This window comes from Carcharodon carcharias, chromosome 3, assembly GCF_017639515.1.
Source record: "Carcharodon carcharias isolate sCarCar2 chromosome 3, sCarCar2.pri, whole genome shotgun sequence".
Lineage (NCBI taxonomy): Eukaryota > Metazoa > Chordata > Chondrichthyes > Lamniformes > Lamnidae > Carcharodon > Carcharodon carcharias.
Genome location: NC_054469.1, coordinates 170,296,177 through 170,322,128, shown reverse-complemented (window position 1 = coordinate 170,322,128; position 25,952 = coordinate 170,296,177). Strand labels below are relative to the sequence as shown.

At 42.9% G+C, this 25,952-nt stretch overlaps 1 protein-coding gene across 1 annotated transcript in view; it reads right to left on the bottom strand.

The window, feature by feature from the left end:
* Nucleotides 1–4,679: 4,679 nt before the first annotated feature.
* slc6a3 (solute carrier family 6 member 3) overlaps nt 4,680–25,952 on the bottom strand; it is a 108,054-nt gene continuing 86,781 nt past the window's right edge. The window contains exons 11-14 of the mRNA XM_041184285.1: nt 25,036–25,136; nt 14,510–14,677; nt 11,675–11,746; nt 4,680–4,703 (exon numbers count right to left, since the gene is read on the bottom strand). Of these exons, the coding sequence (XP_041040219.1) occupies nt 4,680–4,703; nt 11,675–11,746; nt 14,510–14,677; nt 25,036–25,136 (365 nt within the window). The remainder of the gene's footprint in view (nt 4,704–11,674; nt 11,747–14,509; nt 14,678–25,035; nt 25,137–25,952) is intronic.

The window sequence follows — 25,952 nt, the reverse complement described above, 5'->3', positions numbered from 1 at the left end:
AATGGCAGTCACTGCCCTCCTACTGAAAGTGCCTCCGTGGTGCTGCTGACCCTTCAGCAGTGCCGACATTGTGAAGGCAGCTGGTGGCCATATCCACAGGCTGCACTGAATGGATCTCTCGACTCTGAAACTCAGGTGTTGTCCCTAATTGGACGGGGCTTCTGAAGGTAGCTTCTTAATTGGCCACCTGGGAAGATTGGGTTCGATGTCCTGTCACAGCCACATCCTGGGCTCCCAGCCAGGAATTGAGGCCGACATTGGGATCGCAATCCATCCGGAAAAGTCAGCCCAAGAGCTGGAATCTTGTGGAGGCAACAAGTGTCTTCCTGCTGGACTCTTTTTGGGAAAGCCTGCCATATCTTCTTCCACTCAGGCATGTGACTGGCTAGCAGTGGGCCTTCCCCAGGATCATGGAACCCAGGGTGGATGTCCCGCCTGTCAAGACCTGCCAGCCAATCAGAGGCTGACTGCTGTACTGAACGATAACACCGCTGGGGAGGTGATAATTGCTGCCAGTACAATACCCACCTAAGGCCTAGGATAGTCTTTGAACCCCAGACCAGAGGTGAATAATGGCAGGAGATGAGTTGCAGGGTGGGGGTTGCATGGTGGAGAGGTGGTAGGTAGGGTTGGCAGCCAGGGCGGAGTTGGCTCTCAGTCACCCTTCCCCATGCCAGGTTCCTTGATCCCAAGTTCTTTTGAACAAAGGACCCCCTAGGAACCCGCAGGCAACACCGCACATGATTACTTATCAAGTTCCCTGGATGGCAAGACCCCACCCTACCACTGAGTTGATAACAGGATGAGGTGATGAAGTGGGAATTAATTGCAGCAGGATGGGAAGGCCATTCATGAGCTTTCCTGCTCCGGGATTAATCGGGGTGGAGGGGGAAAGCTGATAGCCCTGTTAACTTCCCATCTGATTAAATGCCCTTCCACCACCTAACTTGCCACAGGGGAGGGCACAGGATTCCACCCTAGGTGTTTGCAGACAAAGTGCCAGAAAAAGGCTTTAAAAAAGCAATTAGCAGCTGAAGAGATCAGTATCCAAAATGCCTAGTTTCTTGATCAGCTGTTTCTGGTGGCTGCTGCATTTTATAAATCTCGTTTAAGTTTCCCAGTGTGTATTGAGATTGTAAAACCTGGGAGATGGGCCACTGGTCCTCACACTGAAACATACAACAGGTCAGCTATGATGCAACTGTCAAATTACTGAGAGGCTCCAAAGGTGTGATTGGATTTGGGGAAGTATTTTAAAAATGGTTGAAATCGAGGCAGCTTCCACCTGATTTTCCTACCTTAAAAATTCCTGTGCATTTTTGCTTAACCCGGGTTCCATCACCCTTTATAAGCCTCTCTGCAATCCATCTGCTATGTCAGAACGAACCTTGTTTGTATATTTCAAGCTGAAATTTAGTGGTCCAGCTCCCAGGTTTTACAATGACGAGGAACTTGACTCCCAGTTGTGATGGAGTGATTACCCTGCTTCATGCTCCAGGTGAAGTTACCTTCCGGGATTAAAAAAGCAGAAGATTACTTATTAACCATTATTACCTAGGCACTTATTTCCTAATTAATAACTAAAACAGTGATTGTAGCTGCTCTGATTTAGTTGCAGATTGACTCTGCTGGAGCCACTAATTCATCTTGTCTTCTCGTGACTGAAACACTACAGAATTTTGGAATGCTGATTTTTCTGATATGTTGATTATTACTGGAACATCTCTGCGTCTAAAAATTTATAATTGTGGGTGGCATTAAGGCTGGCCACACTGCTTTTCTCTACAATGAATTGGCCTGATGGTTCCTTAACAAACTGAGAAGGACTAAATGTAATTTATAGTCACAGTAAACTCTTGTCAAACAGTTTCTGCCAGAAATTCTGAGAAGCAACAAATTTATAAAGCTAACAGTCTTATTCAGCATGCTGATGCTGATTAAAAAGATGAAAATCCATATATAAATAGAATACGCATTCATCTTCATTGTGAAAACATTAGCTGCCTGGCTCAGAATACCTCAAGTCCTGAAGACTTGTGACATAACAGTGCCCGTATCTTTTGGGGTACAGCAGAATCAAAATGTACTGAAAGACAAAAGACATTGTCGTTTTAGAATATAACTGGAACTAATGTTTCAGGCTGCTATACGTGTGTGCAAAATAAATCCAACTCATTCATTGTAACTGTTGTGATTGCCAACCCTCCCCTTATTTTCAACTGCTGTTCTCCTTCTCTGCAGGTCTTCTCTCTCTAACCCTCAGTCAGTGCCTGGAACAGTCAGTGCAAAGTCAGGAGTCAGCAATAATCCTTCCTAAACCTTTGGGTTTGTCTGTTTTAGTGTGGCAGCCTCTGCACTGTAGAAAATGGAGTAACTCACCAGTGAGAGAATGGCACTGGAACGTGGCTGGAGCTGGGTTCATTAAACGTAAATAGGCAAACCCAGCCACAGAGATAAGTTTGGGCCAGATTTTGATGATAAAATAACAATCTTCACCATTATCAATACTCAAATTTGTCAGCAATATGTCGTGAAGAAGAGATACCTTGTGAATTGCAAATTGTCACAAATTGCTGACTGAATAGTACCACTCCACTAATAGTTTGATGAAAATGGCATCCTGCCTTTAACTGCCTCATGATTTTCATGAAGTCACTACATTTACACATTTATTGACCACTGAACTCCTCACAGAAGATTGTGCCTGGTAATTAACAACATACCTTAAACATTCACACCCTCCACCAATACAAAATGACAGCAGTTTCTACCATATCCACGATGCACCACAGCAACTTGCCTAGGCTCCTTTGACAACATATTCCAAACTTTCAACCTCTACCATCTTGGACAAGGATAGCAGATGGACCACTGTCCCCTGCAAGTTCCCCTCCAAGCCACACACCATCCTGACTTGAACTTATACTGCTGCTTCTTCACTGTTGCTGGACCATAATCCTGGAACTCCTTCCACAGCACAGTCGGGTTACCTACACCACATGGGCTGCAGCAGTTCAAGAGGACAGCTCACCACTGCCTTCTCAAAGGCAATTAGGGATGTACAATAAAGGCTGGCCATACCAGCAAAACTCATATCCCACAAATGAACAAAAAATAGTACCCTTTACAATGTCTGCCAATCAATCTCACTTGCTCAGAAAGTGAACAACTGTAAGTGTGGAGCTTCATCCTTCAGGTTGTGAATTGTTTTAGGAGATTTTAAAAATATCAAATTTTAAACTTAATTTTTGGTTTGATACTTTTTATTTCTGTCTCTTTTTCCTCTTTTTAATGCATTTTTTCTTTTCCTCTATTTCTCTTTCTGCATTGGATTTAACTTTGAATTTACCCACTCTATTTCACGTCCCTTCTCAGTCCTTCCTCTGTTTATTTCTTATTCTTTTCATCCCATTGGTTAAAGAGATACATTGTATGTCCTGTTATTCACTAAGGGCCAGGTGCCCTGTAACCCACACTGTACTATTGACAGCTTGCACTTTCAGCATCTTTGTGGACAAAATTTTTTATACCTAAACATGCACTTACAAGTCTAAATGCGCATGCCATGAGATGCCCCAGCAAAATCTGGCCCAATATTCCTCCAACTCCTGGTCTCACACTGACCATGAACTGAAGAAAGAGGAGAGGAAGACTCATTTTGCAGAGGTTTTTTGGGGGTTGGGAGGGTCAAACCACCAGAGAATTTATAATTGACAAATTGTGTGAGTTTTAACACAGTACAATGTGTACAGCAACTTGGGATCGTAGTTCAGCAGGGCTGTGCTTTGGGTAGCTGAATCTGTAGAACCACTATATTTCTTTGATAAATCAAACTTCAATATATTGAAGTAAAATTTTACTTTAGTGACATGGAAAAGGCCAAAATATCAACATATCAAGTTATTCAATGTATCCAAGTTTGACTTACCAAGACTTCACTATATGTCTTTTGTGTAAGTTAAACATCAACAATTTTTAATCACCTACAAATTAATTATCAACAACTCTGATTTCAAACTTAATTTTGGCAGGTTCTAATAAATATTGTCAATTTAACATATGAAGTGTCTTTTCAGATTAATTCTTTAAAAAGATACAGTATATTGTTAAATGGGACAACTTCCAATTCAAATGTAGAATAATCCAAGTGTCCTGAATCTCTTGAAACTAAACTGCAGATAAAAGACATATCAACAGTAGTCGTCCTTGAATTTGTATTGTACCTTAATACAATTGTCAGGAAGAAAAATTGTACTTTAATATTCTGGGTTAGTTATTTAAGGTACAAGTAAATTAAGTATTAGGTTTTCATTCAAGAGCTGAAGTCTATAACCCTAAATAATCCTGTTAATGTAAATTAAATGCTCTTAAAATACGTTTTCTGACACTGTTCTAAACTCTTTCGTTTTGATAGTGCTTAATCAAATTATATGCATGGAAAATAGAAACATCTTCCATTTCGCTTTGACTGATGCAGCTCGCAGTGTCAAAGAAATGGAAGTATGTCTTGTGTCACAGTATATGTAGCATCACTTACACAACAAATTTCACGTTTTCATTGTTTAAAGTATAACGTTCTGAGCTGTTTTGTCGTACTTCACTTGTGTTGAGGAGCTGATATTTTCATTATGGCCCCTTTTAGTCTGTATTTCCCAATTCCTTTCCTTTGTGCCATGTTTTCACACCATGAGCCAATGGCGCAGCTGTCAAAAGTAAAAATTAAGTTTTTAATTTTGAAAATCTTACCTTTATTTATTGAATTGTGGCTTGCAGAGAAATGTTGATCTCTTTTGGTGTTGCATGGTTATAGACACAATTAAAAAAAAAAATCTTTCTTTGTCTAAATATTCCTCTGCTTGACTACATACAGGACATTTACAGAAAGAAAGATTTTTCTTTCTATTTGCTTTGTCTTCTTTGGTTTCCCTCCCTCTTTGTAGACCTCATATATCTCGTTGTTGTCTCTGTATTTGTTTATTCTCCATCACTTTGTGCAAGTCTTTCCTTGTCTTGTGTCTTCTTCTGTCACTGACTCTGAAGCTGCCTTTATATTGATGGTAAGTGGGTGTTTGTACTTGCAGTTTTTTAATTGCTCCAAAATAAATGTGACATATTTTAAACAATAGGCAGAATTTTACTGGCCCCATGAAGGCAGGAATGGAGGGGCAGGGGGGAGGGGGAGGCGATAAAATAATCTGGGCCCATGTCAAGCCGGTTTCCCGATCTCTTCCCACCGTCAGTCAATTTTTCCAAAGACTGTTGGTGTGGTGGATCAATGGCAGACTGAAGGCATTAAGGGGCCAATGGAGTAGGATTTTACCAGGTACTTGCAATCTTACCAGAGCACACAGGAAGCAAGTTGGAGGGTTGCCAAGTGCAATGAGGCGAGAAATCAGTCAGCAGTGTTGGGAGGATAAATGGTCAGTCTGTGAACCTGTCTGCAGCCTGTGTGCTCAACCCAGCAGCCAGGCTCTCAGGTTTGGTGGCTTTGCAGAGGGTGGGGCCAAAGAGAGTTGGTTCTGGTAGAATGGTGTTTCCAAAGTCATAAGGAGCCACTTGAATCAGGGCAAAACTTTAAAGTCTCAAGGCAGTGAAGGCTTTACCTGGCAAAGGCTTTAGTGTTTTCAGACTCTTGATTCTTCCTCTAGTGAGGATGAGAGTGGCCCAGAGATGGGTATGCAGCCATATGGAGTGGCTTTGCAGAGGCCAGGGGAGCTCCAGCGGCTGGAGGAAACCATTGGAGGTAAATAAGGAGGGCGCATGGGGCAACGAGAGCAGCCTGGTCGCAGAAGGCACTACCCAGTGCAACTGGTGTACTGTCAGAGGCTCAGCTTCATCAAGATGTCCAAGCAACAATGCCTATGCAGGCTGCGCCTTTCCAGGGAGGTGGGGGTGGAGCTATGTGGAATAATGGAACAGGATTTGAGGCCATTGCAACGTGGCAGCCATCCAAAACTTGCCCCTTAAAGGTGACACTGGCACTCAAATTCTGCATTAGTGAATTGTTCTAGGGATTGTCCGGACATCTGTGTGGCCTCTCTCAGTCAACAGCCCATTGCTGCATAAAGACGGTCTTGGATGCTATGTACTGTGGGACTGACCAATACATCAGGTTCATAACAGATCAGGTCAGTCAGGCCAGGAAGGCTTCAGGGCCATGGTTGGGTGCCCCAGGTGCAGGGGATCATTGACTGTACTCATGTGGCCATTAAGACTTCCTCACAGCAGCCATGTGCCTTTATGAACAGGAAGAGCTTTCACTTGCTTAATGTTCAGGATGTGTGTGATTCATGCAGGTCTGTACGAGGTTTCCAGGAAGCCAACAGCCAGGCAGAAGACAAATATAACCAGTGCCACATGACTACAAGGGCCACCATTGAGCAGGCCATTAACCTCTGGAAGATGAAGTTTCAGTACCTCTATAGATCTGGGGGAGCCCTGCAATACACACCCTCAAGGGTATCCCACATCATTGTCATTTGCTACACTTTGCACAACCTGACACTATAGAGGGGAATAGCGCTGAAGCCAGAGGATGACAGCGAGCGAGCCACATCCTCAGAGGAGGGTGGTTATGAAGCGCCTCACGAGGTGCCACCCTTCGAAGGTGGCTCCAGGCAACAACAGACTAACAAATGTGGCAACTCTCTGATCAGATGTTTCAATTAAGCACAAGTGGACAAGGATAATGAGTCAAGAATTTCCATCCCAGAAGCAAAGGTTATTGCCCTGTCATCAGAGATCCTCATAATCTCTTTGTGCCCATGACAACAATGTGCAAAAGCCATTATTAAAACAAGTGCTCTCGAGTGCCTCGCCTTTTTTGATCAAGCCCTTGTTTTTTTTCTTCATTCTTTCATGGGATGTGGGTGTCACTGGCAAGGTCAGCATTTGTTGCCCATCCCTAATTGTTCTTGAACTGAGTGGCTTCCTAGGCATTTCAGAAGGCATAAAGAATCAAACATATTGCAGTGGGTCTGGAGTAACATGTAGGCCAGACAAGGTAAGGATGGTAGATTTCCTTCCACAAAGGGGCATTAGTGAACCAGATGGGTTTTTAACAACAATCAATGATATTTTTATGGTCACTATTACTGAGGCTAGATTTCAATTCCAGATTTATTGATTGAATTTAAATTCCTCCAGCTGCTGTAGTGGGTTTTGCACCCTTGTCCCCGGAGTATTAGCCTGGGTGTCTGGTTACTAGTCCAGTGACATTACCGCCACATCACCATCTTACCATATTTGGATAAGCCTCATTAGATTTGACATCTGGCTAAGGTCAACTGCTGTTTTGGAATGAATGTACAGGTTTGCAGTTCAACATTTTCTTTCATTAAACCACAACACAAATTTACATGTCACAAATTAATATGGTCCAGTGCTAGCCCATGCAACTTGGCACATGCTTACTATAACTTTTACAAGGTGTCCCCTTTGAGTTGATGTGGAGACAGGCTGCTGCCTTTCTTGCTCTGGTGCATTAGATGACCTTGGCCTGCATCATTGAGGTATCTGATCTCTACTGGGGCCCATCACATTTGTCATGTGCCTGTCACCTCAATCATCAGAGCAGGATCCAGTGTGCAGGTCACCACTGAAGGGGCTAAGGATGAGTTTGGAGCAATGGAAGCGCACTGAGAGGAGGTCCAATTGCCTGAAGCCTGGTTTTCCTCTGCCATTTGAGGCCTCCTGTGGTTGAGCTCCTGGCAACAGGGAGATATGTGACTGGCCCATCTCACCCATTCATCGCTCCACTGACTTCATTATTTGCGCATGGGACTTCACTGACCCTGGAAATGATCTTCACACATTTTATGCAGCTGGAGCCTCTGCTGACGACACCCGAGGTTCACCAACTGCACGGAGCTGAGCATCACTGGGCCTCTCCTCACTCTTTCGAGAGGAAGTCCCTGCAGCTGTCACTGTCTCTGCTACCTGCTCACTAGATAGTTCCACCAATTCTCCATTCACAACAGAGCCCACCAACCTGTGTGTAGCTGCACTGTTGGAGGATGCACAGGAATAAAGTAATGCATTATCTTCTAATGGTATTACATCCTGTGAGCTTTCTAGTATCAATGTATCACTAATCTGTCCCTCATCTGTTGCAGGTGCAATGGGCTGAATGGCCTACTCCTGCTCTATGTTCTTATGTAGGACCTGGTGGGGATAAAATATTAAAGTGAAACAATTGGTTCCTCAACTGAGTCCTTGGGCCTCCCACTGGTGAAGAGCTTCCAGTGGTGGTGAAGGCTCTCACAGGTGCCTAATGCCATACAAAGTCTGGGGAATGTTGGACACAACCGAATCTTTTGGAACTCTCCATACCCCCTACATCTGCCTCACCCTCAGTGACAGGCTTCTCTACAATAATCCATCTAATCTGCATGGTCTCCTCCTCCACTGGTGTTAAGATGATAACAACTACTCCTCCTCCTGTATGTTGGCATTCTGAGCCTTCTTTTCCAGCAAGCATGAACATGGCCAATGCCAGTGCTGTCTCATTGTGCCTATGTGCTGCTCACTTTAAGCAACGTAAAGGTGTCGTGCCATGTCTTAAGGTGTTGGTTGCATGTTGACTGGATGCCTTGATGCTAACATTGGCACTTGATATAGCCCATGCAGGGTCCACTACCTCACCTCCAATTTCATGGGTGCCTTTGACTTATGTTGGGCTTGCAGATGCCAACTGCTAATATCAGTCACCTTTCCAGACCCGAGCAGGTTATTAAATTTCTTTCTGCGCCAGATTGAGGTTCTGGCAACCACTCAGCAGCTGCTCACAACTTCTGCCACCTCCAGCCATCTTGCCTTCTTGCTTTTGACTGGTGGCCTCTTCCTGCTGTCTTCTGGAAAGAGGACATGTCTTCTTTTGTGGACTGCTTCTACAAGAACTTCAAAGCAGGTCTGCTGAAGCATGGGCCAGCCGTTCCATTCCAGCAGTGCCACCTCAACAGTCCACCACCTCTTTCTTACTCCTGGCATACAGCTGCCTGAATGCTCCACAGCTGCCTTTTAAAATCACAGCTGCCTGCCACTGTTAATTGGGTCGTTCCCTTGCGGCAAATTGGCTGCTGATAGTAAAATGCAGGGTAAGTCCTGCTACCCTCCTGTGAATTTTCTCCCAACGTCAGGTTGTACCCAATGAGTCTTCCTGGACATCAGATTTAACAAATCTGGTCAGATTACACTGAAGTTATAGTTGGGTCCACAAGTGTCAAGAACTTAAGACACTGCAACCATATAGAAGTAGTTCTGTTACACAATCTCTGTCATTGCATATCACTCACTCCCTTTCACACTTAGTTTGTATGCCCTTCACACACTTTCTCTCTATATGATGGTGTACTTGAATTTTTCCATTGTATTTCAACTCTCCCTTACCTTTAGCCTTTAAGCCCAGAACTCAGGAGAACAAAGCATGAGGGAGGATGCTGTGCCGTTTATCTGACACAGATGGGAGAGCAGCAGGTGAGGACCTCATTGCCTTCCTGCCTCTTCCCTGATTAAGTCCAAGGCAGAAATTCCAGTCTACAGCCTTTCTGCCCCTCTACCAATTGAGGCCCTAATTGCCCACTTAAGGGCTTTATCCAGCCGCCGCTGGTATTCACCCGGGGCAGGTGAAGGGCTCACCATGCAGGAAGCTCAAAAAGTAAATCCTCTTAGGGTTGCTTGCAGATTTTCAGGGGGAGTCCCTCGTTCAAAGGTGCTTAGTGACTGACCGAGGGACCTGGCATCAGGAAGGGATCATGGGTCTGCTGAGAGCCTGCTCTCTGCCCTTGCTGTCAAATCATTCCAGGTCCCATCCCAACTGCACCGGGTACAATAGTATAATGGATATACTGTTTGATTAGTAATCCAGAGGCCTGAACTAATAGAAATGTCAGTTCAAATCCTACCACAGCAGGTGTGGAATTTAAATGCGGGTTAACCAAATAAAACAGAAATAAAAACCTAGTATGATGACCAAATAACTACTGGGTTAGGGAAGGAAATCTGCCATCCCTACCTCATCTAGACTATATACAATGCCAGACCCAATGTGTTTGATCCTTAACTGCCCTCTGAAATGACAGAGCAAGGCACTCAGTTGTCCCAAACCACCAAAACAAAGTTTAATAAGAATAAAATCACCCAGACCACATGGCATAGATCTAGGCATTGGGTTTGGACATGACAAAGGAATGCCAATCCCAGTCAAAGTCCTCCTCACTGCCAAATTAGGGAGAACTGTGCTACAGACTAGCCAAGCAACAACCCGACATAATTACATCTCTCAGTTAACGTCCCAGATTTCTCCATCACCATCCCTGGCTAGATCCTGCCCCACTGGGAAAACATACCCACCAGAGTTGGTGGCACAGTGGTATACAGTCAGGAGGGAGCAGCTATGGGAGTCCTCAACATTGACTCCAGGCCTCATTGAAGCCTCATGGTATCAGGTCAAGCATGGGAAAGGAAATCTCCTTCTGATGACCATCTTTGACTGCTCTGCAGCTGATGAATCAGTGCTCCTCCATGTTGAACAGCACTTGGAAGAAGCACCAAGGGTAGCAAGGGCACAAAGTGTAATCTAGATGGAGGACGCTAATGTCCATCACTAAGAATGGCTCAGTAGCGCCACTACTGTCATTGGCTGAGTCCAGAAGGACATAACTGTTAGACTGGGCCTGCAGCAGGTGGTGAGAACCAACACAAGAGAAAAGCCTACTTGACCTTGTCCTCGCCAATCTACCTGCACAGATGCATCTGTTCAGAACAGTATTGGTAGAAGCTCAAAAATGTATCAAACAGCCACTGATCAATTGCACTTTCAGAAGAGGGAGTGGGAATCTAAACTTTAAAACCTATCCTGTTAGTTTTAGCAATGCTGAATTTCAGTAAAATGCTGGCATTTCTTGCATCCAGTATTCCTACAGCATTTATAATTCAAAGAGTAACATATAAAATCAGTCTATTAACATAACTGTAAAGCACCCATCCACACAGCTACTTCTAGCATCTGCTAGATGTGACATTGGATGATGGATTTAAGTTTACAATGGGAGAGGGATGCAGTGGAATCAATCCTCACTGAAATTCTGCCCTGTGCTGCTGGGCATCACTGGGAACAAGATGAATTAATAGACAAAATTCTGATCTATTCTCCTCTATTTCTAAATCTAGGCCCTTTGTCTGTAGAGTGAAAAATTAAAGATAATTTTCCTGGCTTTTTGTTGTTTGGTTTATCCCATTTTTCCCTTTTCACTATGTCATATCTGACCAAAAAAAATTCACATCTTGCTTTACATCCATGGTAAAGACATAAATCATAATGGAAAACTTTGGATATTTTATCTAATGTGGCCCTCAGAAACCATAATAGACTATAAACTCTGTTATTCGTGCTTCATTAAACCACTTTTGTTATCTGTTTCTTCATATATATTCTTTACATAATTTTGGTGGCAAGATAGTGTATTATATTCTGCCTGTTACAGGCTGTTATCTTCAACTAGTCTCAGCTATGTTATTTAATTTTAAAGTTTTTAAAGATGAGTTAAGCGAAATAGTTCTTTATGTTATAAATTCTTTTGAAAAGCATATAACTGTCTTCAAAAATGTTTTGTTTTATATTACATCAATACAAGATAATACTCCTGAAGTCCATTATTCACTGGTTGTTACTCACAGTAAACTGGCGAATCTCTCCATGTTCCACCAGATGATGGTCCTTCTCAGGTGTAATTGCATAAGCTAACCTCTGAAATGATAAACAAGATTCTATGCATTATTATCAGACAGAAGCTTACTCTATCATAATCCTAGACATGAATGCAAATGGAGTACCAACTATTGAAAATATTTCCCCCACTGCTCTGGCACTTTCACCACTTTTGAATATCTGTCTCTTCTATATCTGTATTTCAGAATTTTAATCCAGTGTTCTCTCACTGCCTTGTTCAATGAATCCTCTTACCCATCTATCCACTCTCCCTATGTTAAGCAACACGTTCCCTTCAGTGACTTCGATCATTTTCTTAACCCCCTTTTCCCATTTTAATCAACTTTCTTGCCCTCCAGGGCAAAATTTAATGTCCTCCCCCCCGTCAAGTTTAATGGTAAGGGGGTGGTGATTTTTCGGTGTGGGTGGTGAGGTTGCGGAGGGTGACAGTGGGGATCCTGTTGCCTTCCTGCCTCCAACCTGATTAAGGCTGTGGGGGGAAGGCCGGTGGACATCCTTCCTGCCTCACTGCCAATTGAGGCCTTTAAGTGGGCAGTTAAGGCCCATTTAAGGGCCTCATTCCACTGCTTCTGGTGTTAGCCTAGCGATGGATTTGGGGCTTGCCTTGTAGGGGGCATGACAAACAAGCCCGTGCGGGGTAGCTTGTAGGTTCTCGTGGGGTATGGTAGTGGGGCCTCTTGTCAAAGGCACTCAGCACCTGACCAAGGGACCGGGAATCGTCCTCTCCTCTGCAATCCCCATCCTGCGACTCTCCTCCAGCAATCAATCACGTGTGGCCTGGTGATGATCCTCAGCCTTGGGTAGGTGTAGTACTGGTAGCAGCCACTGCCTTCCTGTGGTGCTGTGATTCAATAGTGCTGCTGGCCTCCAAAGGTCAACCATAGGCTAGCTCTTGGTTGGTGGGACTTCTGCCCTCAGGGTCCTTGATCCGCAGAAAGCCTGCCGCTGTCCAAGCAGGTGCCTGAGTGTCACTTAATTCAGCAGGTCTTGCCTAGCAGCGACAATGCTGGCTGGCCTCCATTAAATTCAGTCCCAACTCACCTAAACCTTACACTCCACACTCATCTCTCCAACACCCCTCTCACATACTCATGGTCACCTCTAGCCCTTGTCAAAGCTTGGCTTCAAAGCCTCTGAGTCTCTCTCACAAGGGAACTCTCTCCAATTATTTTGTCATTGCTATTCTGCAATCCCTCTGCCCGTTTCAAACGGACATGTCCTGTCCTCTGAAAAACAACACCCCAGCTCCATCAAATCTGCCCTTTCACATTCCAACTACTCCTGTGATATTTATGTCAATCTCTTTTGAAATTATCTTGTTTCCTTTGAACTCCATCAACTTTCTAGACTGCCCAGCCATGTACTGAATGGCCCTAATCTCAGATTCCTCCATCCCTGTTACCATAACTGCTTTCTTTCACCTCTGTAACATGAACTGTCTCAATCCTAGCTTTTCTTTTCTGGTATTCAAACAATGCCATTATTACTGCAGCCTCTACAACAAATCTAATATGCTGCAGCTTCTATCTACATTTGCAACAAAACCCGGCACTCCCATTATCCTCAACTCCCATGGCCCTCCATTTTCAATAAATTGATTAGTTCTTTGATTTGTTTTCAAATCCTTTCATGACCTCACCCCATCTTAGCCCAGCAATCTTCTTCAGGCATATTTCCCTGCTGGCACCATCTGTTTCTCTGATGCCTTTTGATTCTTGTTCCCGGTTCCCTCCTTTGGTCCTTGGTGGCCATTCCTTCAGACACCATATTCAACTTCTGGAATTCTCTTCCAGCATTTTCACCCACTCACATCTTTCCCTGCCTTCACGAAACCTAGGGCCGATGTCTTTAAAGGTGCTATCACCCTAGCTCCTATCCTTTTACACTTATATTTGACATTTATTCTTTGTCTATTACCTTATAAAGTGTTTTAGCCATTTCAGTATTAGCTGTAAATGCTTCTTTTAATGTCCAGTGAAAAAAAATGAAATTTTGGATTATTTCCAAAAATTCTTAGTAAATTGGAATGCTATTCAATTATGCAAATACATTGCTGATGGTATTCTTCTTTGAGATGTTTAAGACAATTTCCTTTTGAGGTTGTGGAGTAAATGTGTGTTACACACTTGCCTCTTTTCATCATTTCTCTCTCCTTCATTGGAATATTACCAGCCACCTCCCTGGTCAGACAAAAAGCAGTTCACCTCCTCCCAGGCTTGCACCAATTCTATTTTAGAACTGTTACATAATGTGAAGACCCTTTGTCAGAGCACAGTTCTGGTCGGGTGGGATGTGGAGGAGCGTCTGCTTTTTTTCAATGAAAATGCTCTCGGTTTTCAGTTCTGATGAATGATTATAACTGAAATGTTATCCCGTCTTTTCTGTTTACAGATGCTGACTGACCTGCTGCATATTTCTAGCATTTTCTATTGTACATTTTCTATTGTTGTTGTATTGCAAACAGCAGCAAGCACCTCAGCAATGTTCAACTGTAAAATTCACTGTAAGGACCTGTGGGAGTTATCATACATTCAAACCCTTCTGATTTTAATAAAAGTTGTGAAATTTGAAGTAAGTTTTGAAATAGGGTCCATTTGTGTCAATAAATGGTCTTTGGGATGTTTGATCATGTCTGAAGGGTGAAATCTATTCTCTGAGTTTGAGAGATGGAGGACAATAACAAGGAACAAGAAACCATCTAATGTCCCTCAAGTCCATGAAAAGAACAAAAAGGAATCAGAAAACAACTACTAAATAATGGAACCTCACAGATGTGCTCACCTCACGCAGGGACCCACGCAGGCTGATGCATTTGTACACTGCATAAATGGGTACCATTGCCATTGAAGATATAGCAACACACCATCCAATTACATTGGCCCAGTCTGGAAAGATGTAATTGTCATATTCCGGTGCTTTAAATGTTGAAATGCTGACGACCACAACAAACTTCATTTAACAAGCCGACAGGAAAAATGGAAACAGATAAAGCAAATTTTAAGTACAGCCTAAAACAGCTTTTACACTTTGAAAAGGTTTTGATGAATAACTCAAACAAAGGTTCACATTAAAGTTACTGATTACTGTAAATGGAGGTGATAAGACTTTCATTAGTGATAATGCCATAATACTTAACATGCCTTCATTGTGCTACAATGGTGCTGAAATCCCCCACCTCGTATTTATTATTTATTGCTGATCATATTTTTTCAGAATGAAGTAAAATTGATGGAATCTACTTCACACAATATTTGGTCACCTGACCAGTAGTAGAATGTGGCCAATGTTGCAACCTGGAGCTCATGATAACTGCAGTGCCTGCAACATCAGACATGGAGGATTGGGATCTAGCTGACACATCATGGGCTGAGTGCTGGACATTGTAAGCAGGAAGTACCCAGAATGCTGGGAACCAATCAATCTGCTTAAAGTATATCAAGATCCCCTTAAGCAGCTGGTGCAACTGAGAAGAGCACCATTTACGGTCTGCCTGTTGCAGATGAGCACTACAAAGAAGTAGGAAAAGACTATGTATTCCCTTGGCTTTGACCTTCTTCTAAGGCCACTTAGGATTTCCTGTTGTGTGCAGTTTGGCCTCAAAAGGTCCGTATGCTGCTATCATTCTCCCCTACCCCATTGTTACTCCTGTCCCACTCCACCACAAAAGATGGTATGGTTAAAGCAGCTTCTCAGGGAACTGCTGCCTCGCCCCCTGTCTATTTCTCAGTGCATCATAAACAATGTACTGGGAGAAATATTTAAACATTATGAGCTGGCCTCATATTAATGTGCAAGCAGAGTATATTTTGTAGTAATGGCCCAGTGTTGCACTGATGGCCTAGCAATCCCACATGTTGCAGGGCAACAAAAAATTGTCACAATCACAAATGTGGGACCATGTTTTGGAGCTGTTTATGGGTCTACTTGCAATCAGTGGCTGTGCATATCCATATAGAAACTAAAATGATAGGCACTCAACTTCAAAAATTGACTTAGGAAATATATCTCCTCTATAATGAAAGCTCTGAGAGGCAACAGCACACTCGTTTGTAAATAACACACTCTTAATGATTGTTTCAATGCAATCATTAGCGCAGATATAACAGCTTGTTAATTCATTCCTTGTGGCTGTTGACCTCATATATTATGATTAAAGCACTATGACATGAAATTGAAGAAGACCTGAAAACAGATGCGAGGATAACTAAGTGCATTTTGAGTGACTGCACATCTGAGCAGGGGATGCAAAATAGTGAGAGTCTACACGAGTCAAAGCTACCCTGCACTGCTTAAAGCTAGTCTGCGCATCTTAAAGTAGAGGTGCATTTTGACTGGAGCTGGAAGACATTGTAAAAGTGTGTTTGCCCTTGGAAAGACACAAGACTGACACAACATAACAAAGAGAGCACTCCAAGATTTTCCTACGTCGTTCTGGAGGCCTTGGGTGAGAAGCTTTAGAAGGGGAGAGATGTCACATATCCACCAGGGCCAGAAACCTTCTAGGCAAACACTTTGAAGGCTGCCGGACCAAAACTGCTATGGCAGTTAATGCTGGGGGTCTAGCCCTGAGGGCTGGGATACAGTGTCACAAGAAGTTCACATGAATGGTAAGGTCAGTGAATACATCTTCAAACCCATATCTCACCACCTGCACCACTAACTTCAGACACTGCTCAGTGTATCACATCCTCATCATTCGCCCACCAACAATCTCCATCAATCACAACTCATATTTAACATTTATTGCTTTACCTCACCCTCACACACAAAGCATTTCTGAATGCCTCAAATCCACACCTCAAAGCTTGTACACACTACCAGCTATTCATCCATGACAGGTACATTACCCAAACATATTACACCACACTCAATGACAAATTTCCCTCTCTCTTGCGGGACAAAGTGGTCCATAAACGGAGGCAACAGCACCTAAACAGTGTGAAACAGGCCTGGCTGCATGTCCTCGCCCAAATGAAGGAGATGGTGCTCAGCATCATTGGAGTGGCCATGATTGTGGCCAGTGGCAGGACTGGAACGATGGAAGATGCTTTTATGCTTATACCTAATTCTTCTCATAGCTCATTTCCCCCCTCATCCCACAATCTCTACTGATTTACAAGCTGCAGATGATGCAAGTACGTACCTCTTATTTTCCCACCACCCCTCCCCGCAACTCTATCTTTATGCCTTTCCCCCTTCAGATAACTAAGAAATATGACTTAGCCAGGTAGTGGCAGAAGAGCAGGAAAACAGTGCTGAAGGAGAAACACTGTCACTCGCGATCACACTCATAGCCAACAGCACAAGTACTGACATGCTCTGTATTTTAGAGGATAGCTTAGATGCATGAACTGCATGTGGTGAAGCACCTGGGACAAGTGGGCTGCTGCCAAGGCAGAGACAAGGATAGTGCAAGGATAGTAGATGACAGATTGCCAGATAGCAAGGTTGCACATGAGTTCTGCTGAAGAGTTCTCAGACAAGGATTTTGATGGGGATCCCATGTTCAATGAACACACTGAAATGCTTAATGTATTGAGAAGCCTGTCAGAAATCTCATGTGCAATGGGGCTTTAACTTCATAAAGGGAGGAGGGGTATTCAAGTCAAGGGAAATTCAGAAATGTAAAGAGAAAGGACAGGCAATAACGCAGAGTAATGACATGTAGGTAATGATAACCAGAGTGCGACAGGAAGGGAGAATTGTGCAAACGTGAGTGTACCAGCAAATATGGTCAGAGTACAGAAAAATGGTAAAAAGACAAAATTAAAGTCTCTTATTCTGAATGCACACAGCATTTGTAACAAGATAGATGAATTGATGGCACAAATAGAACCAAGTAGATTTGATCTGGTCGCCATTTCAAAGGCATAGTTGCAAGGTGCCTGGAACTGGATATTCAATATTCTGACATTTCAGAAGCATAGGCAGAAAGGAAAAGGAGGTGGAGTAGATCAGTTAATAAAGGATGAGATTAGTGCACTATGAGAAATGATCTTGGCTCAGAAGATTAAGATGAAGAATCAGTTTGGTGGAGGTCAGAAATAGCAAGGAAAAATGTAAAGGTGGGATTATTCTATAGGCCCCCTACCCTTAGCTTGTCTGTAGAACAGAGTATACACCAAAAAATAATGGGAATTTGTCAGAAAGCTACTACAATAAATGTGGACGACTTTAATCTTCATATAGATTGGACAAATCAAATTAACAAAGGTAGTCTTGAGGACCAGCTCACAGGTGTATTTGAGAAAGTTTCTTAGGACAATACATTGTGGAACCAAACAGAGAATAAGCTATTTTGGATCTGGTAACATGTAATGAGAGAAGATTAATTAATTACCTCATAATAAAACATCTTCTTATAAGAATGATCTTAACACAATGGATATGTTCACACAGTTTGAGGGTGAAAAACATGGGTCTTAAACCAATGTTTGAGAGCAGAATTTTTTGTCCAGAATTTGGGACAGGAATGGGGGTGGGCAGACATGTAATTTTGTACTGATGGCCAGTGTGTCAGTTTGCTGGTAACATCCCGTCCCCAAGTGGGGAAGGCCATTTCAGGAGTGGAACGGCTATCTGCCAGCATGCCATGGGTAGCTAGTTAAGGTAATTAACTGGTCAATTGAGGCCACTGATCAGAGGCAGTTGGTCGGTGGGCTCCCATGGGCATTGGAAGCTTGGCAGCTGGAAGAAGGTTCCTGGCAGCAGACTAGGAAGTCAGAACTCCCGGATGACTTTGCAATCCAGCCCCACCCTACCTAACTGGCCACAGCTACTGTAGCATGCTTCCCTGTGGTGGGGCTTCCACTTCACAATTGGGGCCCAGCAGTTTTACCATTTATTACCGAGAAAGTTTTAGACATGCTGAAACAGCACATCAAGATGGAGACATCCTTCCTCTTTCTTATCTGCAATGCCAGACTGCAATCTTTCTGTGCTGGAGGCCTTACAGTTTCGGCAGCCAACACATTCTCCTTAATTAGATAGTGAGCATGCCCTCTGGCCATTAATTGAAAAATTCAGGCAAAGTCAGTTGGGGTCTTGACCCAAAACACAAAATCCTGCCCTTAAATTTAAGTAAAGGCAATTAGAAAGGTATGTTGACAGAGTTGCCTAAAGTGGACTGGGAAAATAGTTTACAAGGTAAGACGGTAGATAAACAGTGGTAGAAATTTAAGGAGATATTTAATAATTCTTTAAAAAAAGGTATATTCCAGTGAGAAAGCAAAGTTCTAAAAGAAGGGTGAACTATCTGTGGCTTGGTTAAGGATGGTGTCAAAATGAAAGAAAAGACACACAATGTTAAAAAAATTAGTGGTAGGCCAAAAGATTGGGAATATTTTAGAAATCAGAAAAGTGAATAAAAATAATAGCGGGAGAAAATAGATTACAAGGATAAACTAGCAAGAAATATAAAAAGAGTCAGTAAGAGGTTCCAGAAGCATATAAAAAGGATAAAAGTAGCTAAAGTAAACATTGGCCCTTAGAGGATGAGACTGAGGAACTCATAATAGGAAACAATTAAGGAAATGGCAGACTTTGAACAAATATTTTGTATCTTTCTTCACATTGGAAGACACTAAAAGAATCCCAATGATAATTGAAAATCATGGGGGGAAAGGGAGGGAGAAACTTTAAACAATCATTATCACCAGAGGAAAAGTACTAGGCAAACTTATAGAACTAAACAAAATCAGAAAATGCTGGAAAAACTTAGCAGGTCTGACTGCATCTGTGGAGAGAAAAAAAAAAACAAAGTTAACGTTTTGAGCCCTTATGACCCTTCTTCAGACCTTTTTCCCAGCATTTTCTGCTTTTGTTTTAGATTTCCAGCATCTGCAGTACTTTGCTTTTATCTTATGGAACTAAAGGCTGACTTGTCCCTTGGACCTGATGGCCTGGATCCTAGGGTCTTAAAAGTAGTTGAGAGAAAATGGGTTCATTTATTGTAACCTTCCAAAATTCCCGAGATTCTGAAAAGGCCCCAATGGATTGGAAAACTGCAAATGTAATGTCCCTATTCAAGAAAACGAAAGCAGAGAGCAGGAAACTGTACGGCATTAGCCCAACATCTGACATTGGGAAAATACTAGAAACCATTATTAAGGAGGTAGTGGCAGGACATTTAGAAAATCATCCTACTATCAAGCAGAGTCAACCTCGTTTATGAAAGAGAAATTGTGTTTGGCAAATTCTTATTTGAGTCTTTGAGGGCGTAACAGGCAGGGTGGATAAAGAGGAACCAGTTGAGATAATGTACTTGGATTTCAAAAAGGCATTCGGGCAGATGCACAATAAGAGTCCATGTTGTTGGGGATATTGTAGTAGCATGGATAGACGATTGGCTAACTAATGGAAATTGAGAGTCGTGATAAATGGGTCAATTTTAGGTTGCTAAAATGTAACTATTGCGGTGGCACAGGGATCAGTGTTGGGGCTTCAATTATTTGCTGTTTGTATTAATGACTTGGATGAAGGGACTGTCTGTACTTTGGCCAAATTTGCTGATGATATAAAGATGGATGGGAAGGTAAGTTGTGAGGATGACACAAAAAAGAGTCTGCAAAGGGATATAGATACGACAGTGGTCATAAATTTGGCAAATGGAGTATATTGCGGGAAAACTTTGCTAGTAGGAATAGAAAAGCAAAATATTATTTAAAGGAGAAACACTGCAGAATGCTGTGGTACAGAGGAATCTGGGTGTCCTTGTAAATGAATCGCAAAAATTTAGCATGTAAGTACAACATGCAATTAGGAAGGCAAATGAAATTTTAGCCTATACTGCAAGGCGAACGGATTATAAAAAAAGTCTTGCTACAACTTTACAGGGTGTTGGTACTACCACACCTACAGTGCTGCATACAGTTTTGGTCTCCTTATTTAAGGAGGGATATGCTTGCATTGGAGCAGTTTCAGGGAAGGTTGACTAGGTTGAGTCTTGGTATGAAGGGACAAAAACAAAAACAGAATTACCTGGAAAAACTCAGCAGGTCTGGCAGCATCGGCGGAGAAGAAAAGAGTTGACGTTTCGAGTCCTCATGACCCTTCGACAGAACTTGAGTTCGAGTCCAAGAAAGAGTTGAAATATAAGCTGGTTTAAGGTGTGTGTGTGGGGGGCGGAGAGAGAGAGAGAGAGAGGTGGAGGGGGGGGTTGTGGTTGTAGGGACAGACAAGCAGTGATAGAAGCAGATCATCAAAAGATGTCAACAACAATATCTTTTGATGATCTGCTTCTATCATTGCTTGTTTGTCCCTACAACCACACCCCCCCCCCCCACCTCTCTCTCTCTCTCTCTCTCTCTCCGCCCCCCACACACACACCTTAAACCAGCTTATATTTCAACTCTTTCTTGGACTCGAACTCAAGTTCTGTCGAAGGGTCATGAGGACTCGAAACGTCAACTCTTTTCTTCTCCGCCGATGCTGCCAGACCTGCTGAGTTTTTCCAGGTAATTCTGTTTTTGTTTTTGTTTTGGATTTCCAGCATCCGCAGTTTTTTTGTTTTTATCTTTTGGTATGAAGGGGTTGTCTTCTGAGGAAAGGTTGAGCAGTTTAGACCTATACTCACTGGTGTTTAGAAAAATGAAAGGTGATTTTATTGAACCTACAAGATTCTGAGGGATCTTGACAGGGTAGACGTTGAGAGGGTGTTTCCCTCGTGGAAGAACTAGAATGTATAGTTTCAAAATAAGAGACCGTCTATTTTAGATGCTGATGGAGGAACTTCTTCTCTCAGACTTGTGAATCTTTGGAATTCTGTACTCCAGAGAGCTGTGGAGGCTGGGTCATTGAATATATTCAAGGCTGAGATAGACCAATTCCTGAATCATAGAGGGGTCAAAGATTACGGGGAACAGGCAGGGAGGTGGATTTGAACCCAAGATCAGATCAGCCATGATCTTATTAGATGGCAAAGTAAGTTCGAGGGCCATATAGTCTACTCTTGCTGATATTTCTTATGTTTTTAAAGTCATATGTTCTGAAACATGGAGGAACCTGGCATCAATTTGGAACAGAGCTTTCCATGGAGCTTGTAGCCCATCCTCTCTAGAGTGGAAGTGGTGGCCAACTCCATGACAATACTTAAGGACCCACCTGTGAAGCAGCATCTGATAGCTTACTCCTTAGCTTCCATTTCAACACAAGCAGAAGCCACCCAACATCTGGGTGCTGCAGTGGAAGGGCAGGCTGAATGCATGCAAGCTCAGTTTTTTGCCATGAAGGCTCAGCGTGCTGTCTTCACAATGGTAGATTTCAGTTTTCAAGGGGGTTTGCAGCGTTTTACCAGAGTCCAACAATCTGTCCTCCAGCAAATTCCTAGGATTGCTACGGCACCGTAACAGGGGAGTGGTTGTGGCAGCATGGAGCAGGGACCTACTGACCTCTCTGAGTGGCAGCATTTATCTTTCCACCACTGCCACTTTGTCAATGCCTTTGTTGTTGCCCATCAGCCAGCCAGCCCAGACTGCTGCCACCCACGCTGGTGCAATTCAAAGCCAGGTCTCCTGGGCCAGAGCTGTTCCAAATCATTCTGCATGGCCATCCATAGTCTCCCCACTGAAAGTCAGCATACTTCAAACTATGTTGCTGCCACTGGGGTAGCACTGCATAGAAGCAGTGGGCCAGGCAAAGATATCTGCAAGACATGGACTAAGGGAATGTAGAAGAATCAATAGTTGAATTCTGTATCCGATATGGCAATGTTTGATTCAGAAATTTGGTTTACAGTGTTTGTTTTGTGATGACTTTTGTTTTAGCATTGTGACTAAGAGGATGCTGTGAAGATCAGTCATTAAGGAAAATTAAGTGTGGGACTATTGATTACTGGAGAATTGGGGTTATATTCATGTTTTCCACAATTGGTTGCCTCATGGACAGCTCAGCCAGAAATGGGATATGCTGGTTGCCTCCTCCATCCCTTGCTTTGCCTCCTCCTGCAGCTCCTCCTCCTCAGCTGACTGACATATAATTGGTTGGAAGGGCTCTGCTTTCACCATGGTGAGGTCATGCAGCACGCAGCAGGCCAAATCAAATTTTGACATACGCTCCGCAGAGTATGACAGGGCTGTTCTAGAGGGCTCCAGACAGCAGAAGCATTGTTTAAGCACCCAGTGGTGTGCTCGAGCACATTCTGTGCAGTAGCATGGCTTTCATTATACTCATGCTGCTCACATGTTCATGAGGTGTGCACTGGAGTAATCAGCAATGTGGTCAGTGGATAGCCATCATCATCTAGTAGCTACCCACTCATTTACCGTGGTGGCTCAAATGAAGATGGCACAACAAAATCCACAGAATGAAGGAATTATAACTGCTGCCAGAATGCTGGTATCAATCCGCATGATACCCTAGGTATGCCAGCATGTCAGCTGGACTTTGAAGGAACCTCTTCTGGTGCAGTACAATTCAGAGGTGACATGAAGTGGCTGCAAAGTGACACGTGTGCAGTCAATAGTACCCTACACCTTTGAGAAGCCTCAATCCTTATGAAACCAGGTGCTCTCTCTGCCTACTTCTTACTGGCAAAACAGAATAAAACTTATTCAGCTTTCATGAAATACAGGGCCTCAGTATAAAAGTTCATGACTATAGTCATCCTCACTGTGCTGACGATGCTGATCTTGCTATCTGCTAAGGCTGCAGTAGGTAGCAGATTTCAGTGAGGACATCTTACTGAAGACTTACTTAGTGGGGTGGAGAAGCCTGGTCTTGAGGTGGAGAATTGCTCCCTGAAGACTCTAGGTGGGCATGGTCTCCTGCTAAAAACTCTTCTCCCTGCTTCCCTCTTACAGTGGCCTGTCCTGCTCTGTGGTGCATCTGCTTTTTCCCGTCATGCTGTAGTCCAAGAGGGAGGGAAGCTACTACACTCATGTCTGGGAGCAATTGATCTATGCAGAATCATTGAAGTCAGGGCAAAGGCCTTCGGCATCTGCCAAGCCACTCCCAGTAGAGTTCAGCAAATATAAATAACTCTGGAAACCACCTTCTACAGCTGTAGCAACTGCCAGTGGAAATCAATCAGCAACTAAATTGTAAGGAGCTGATGATCCCTTTAAGTAGCACTAGTTATGGATTTGGGGGTGGAGTGTTCTTCTTCCTGCAGCTGAACAGATGTTCAGCTGTGCAAGGTTAAGAGAAGGTGGTAAAGGAATGATGAGCTCTAAAATGGCAGCACTGGAGTCAAATCAGCATTACATGCTTACAGTTCTTATGATCTGCCTACTCTGCATACTTCCAGTGGATGTTCCCTGCATGTGCGCTAACACCTTCACTGATGTCCGACATAGCCAGCAACAAAAGTGTGCACACACTGTGGACACAACATGGCACCTGTAGAGCCAAAGAAATGGGTTCTACATATTTGAATGTTGCGGCGTACAGTGGTGATGATTGGAAATCCTGCATTATAAGTGGTCCCATCTACCTTTTAAGCCTAATCACCTACCAGTACCATGATGATGGCATCTGAAACAGAAGTTGAACAAAGATAGATTGGAAACTGTAAATTGAAAAATGACCATCTGCCAGCTTAAAAAATCCAATTACTTGAAGTTGAAGCAATTTTAAAATTTGATCTTAATCAATATACAAATGTTTGTCAATTTATATCACAGCTGTCTGTGATTTAAGAAAGAACTGGAACAATCAGATGTAAAGGGTAGAATAAATTACATGCACAGCATGTACAGTAATTCTAAGAAAAGCACAGACAGAAAGATTGCATTCTCCACTGTGCTAAAATGGCCTCATTGCAATACGAGGACATCTATAAACAACCATCAGCTTCATATAACTGTCTGCAGGTTACATAATCCATGTTTATGTTTCAGCTTTCAGAGTTGAGTTGGTAATCAACAACTTTTCTGATCTCTCATTATGAAAATACACTTGGATATAACAGGTATAGTGATAGAGTAATTATATTACTGGACCAATAATTCCGTGAAATCAAATCTGACCATGGTAGTTTATAAGAAAAGTTGAGTAAATAATAAAACGCTGGTATCAGTGGTCATGAAGCAGTCAGATTGATTTATTTATATTTTTATTGTGAAAATCAATTGGTTTATTCATGTTCTTTAACTAAGGAAATTGACCATTCTTACCCGATCTCACCACTATGCAACTCCAGTCTCACACCAACATGGTTGACTCTTAACTGTTCCCTGAAATTACCTAGAAAGCCACACAGTTGTATCACCATAGTCTCAGGACAACTAGGGTGGGCAATAAATGTTCAAGCTGCCAGTGATACCCACATCCTGAAATTAATTTTAAGAAATACACCTCTTTTGACTCACCAGAAGGAAACAGGGGCTGACAATCTTCCAGCACAGCCTCCAGTATAAGCCAGGTCTTTTCCCTATCATTTTCTCAATATCATTGCTGAAACGGTCAACGCCTAGAAAAGAAATTTACGATCAATCTAAGGTGCAAGGATTGGTTTACTTGGCAGGTTTGTCAGGTATTTTGCAAATGTTTCCCATTTGGAGTGGATAGAACAACAAAAATCTGTATTTAAAAAGCACATTTAATGTGATATTAAGTCCCAAGATGCTTCACAAGAGTGTTATAAAGCAAAATTTGGCACTGAGCATCTTAAAAGGAGGAAAGAGAAATAGAGGGGCAGAGAAATTTAGGGAGGGAACTGCAGAGCTCAGGATCTTGGCAGCTGAAGGCACAGCCACTAACAGTGGAGAAATTAAAATTGGGATGAGGCTAGAATTAGAGAAGTGCAGATATCTAGAAGGATTGTAAGCCTGAGGAGATTATAGAGGTAGGAAGGGACAAGGCCATGGAGGGATTTGTAAACAAGCATGAAAATTTTAAAATTGAGGTGTTGCTTAACTGAAAGTTCATGTATGTCAGAGAGTATAAGGGTGATAGGTGAATGGGAATTGATAAATTTAGGATGCAGGCAACTGATTTTGGATGAACTCAATTTTATGGTTGTTAGAGTGTGTCAAAGGCTGGCCCAGAGTGCACTGGAATAGACAATTCTAGGGGTAACAAAGGCATGAATGAGGTTTTCAGCAGCAGATGAGCTTAAGCAGGGGTAAAGTTTGGCGATGTCATTGAGGGTAGAAATCGCCGGTCTTAGAGATGACGCAGATACTTTGGGTTGGAAGTTCTATTATGACACCGAGGTTTCAAATGGTCTGGTCTAATGTCAGACAATTGCTAGGGAGAGGGATAGAGTCAATAGTTGGGGAACGGA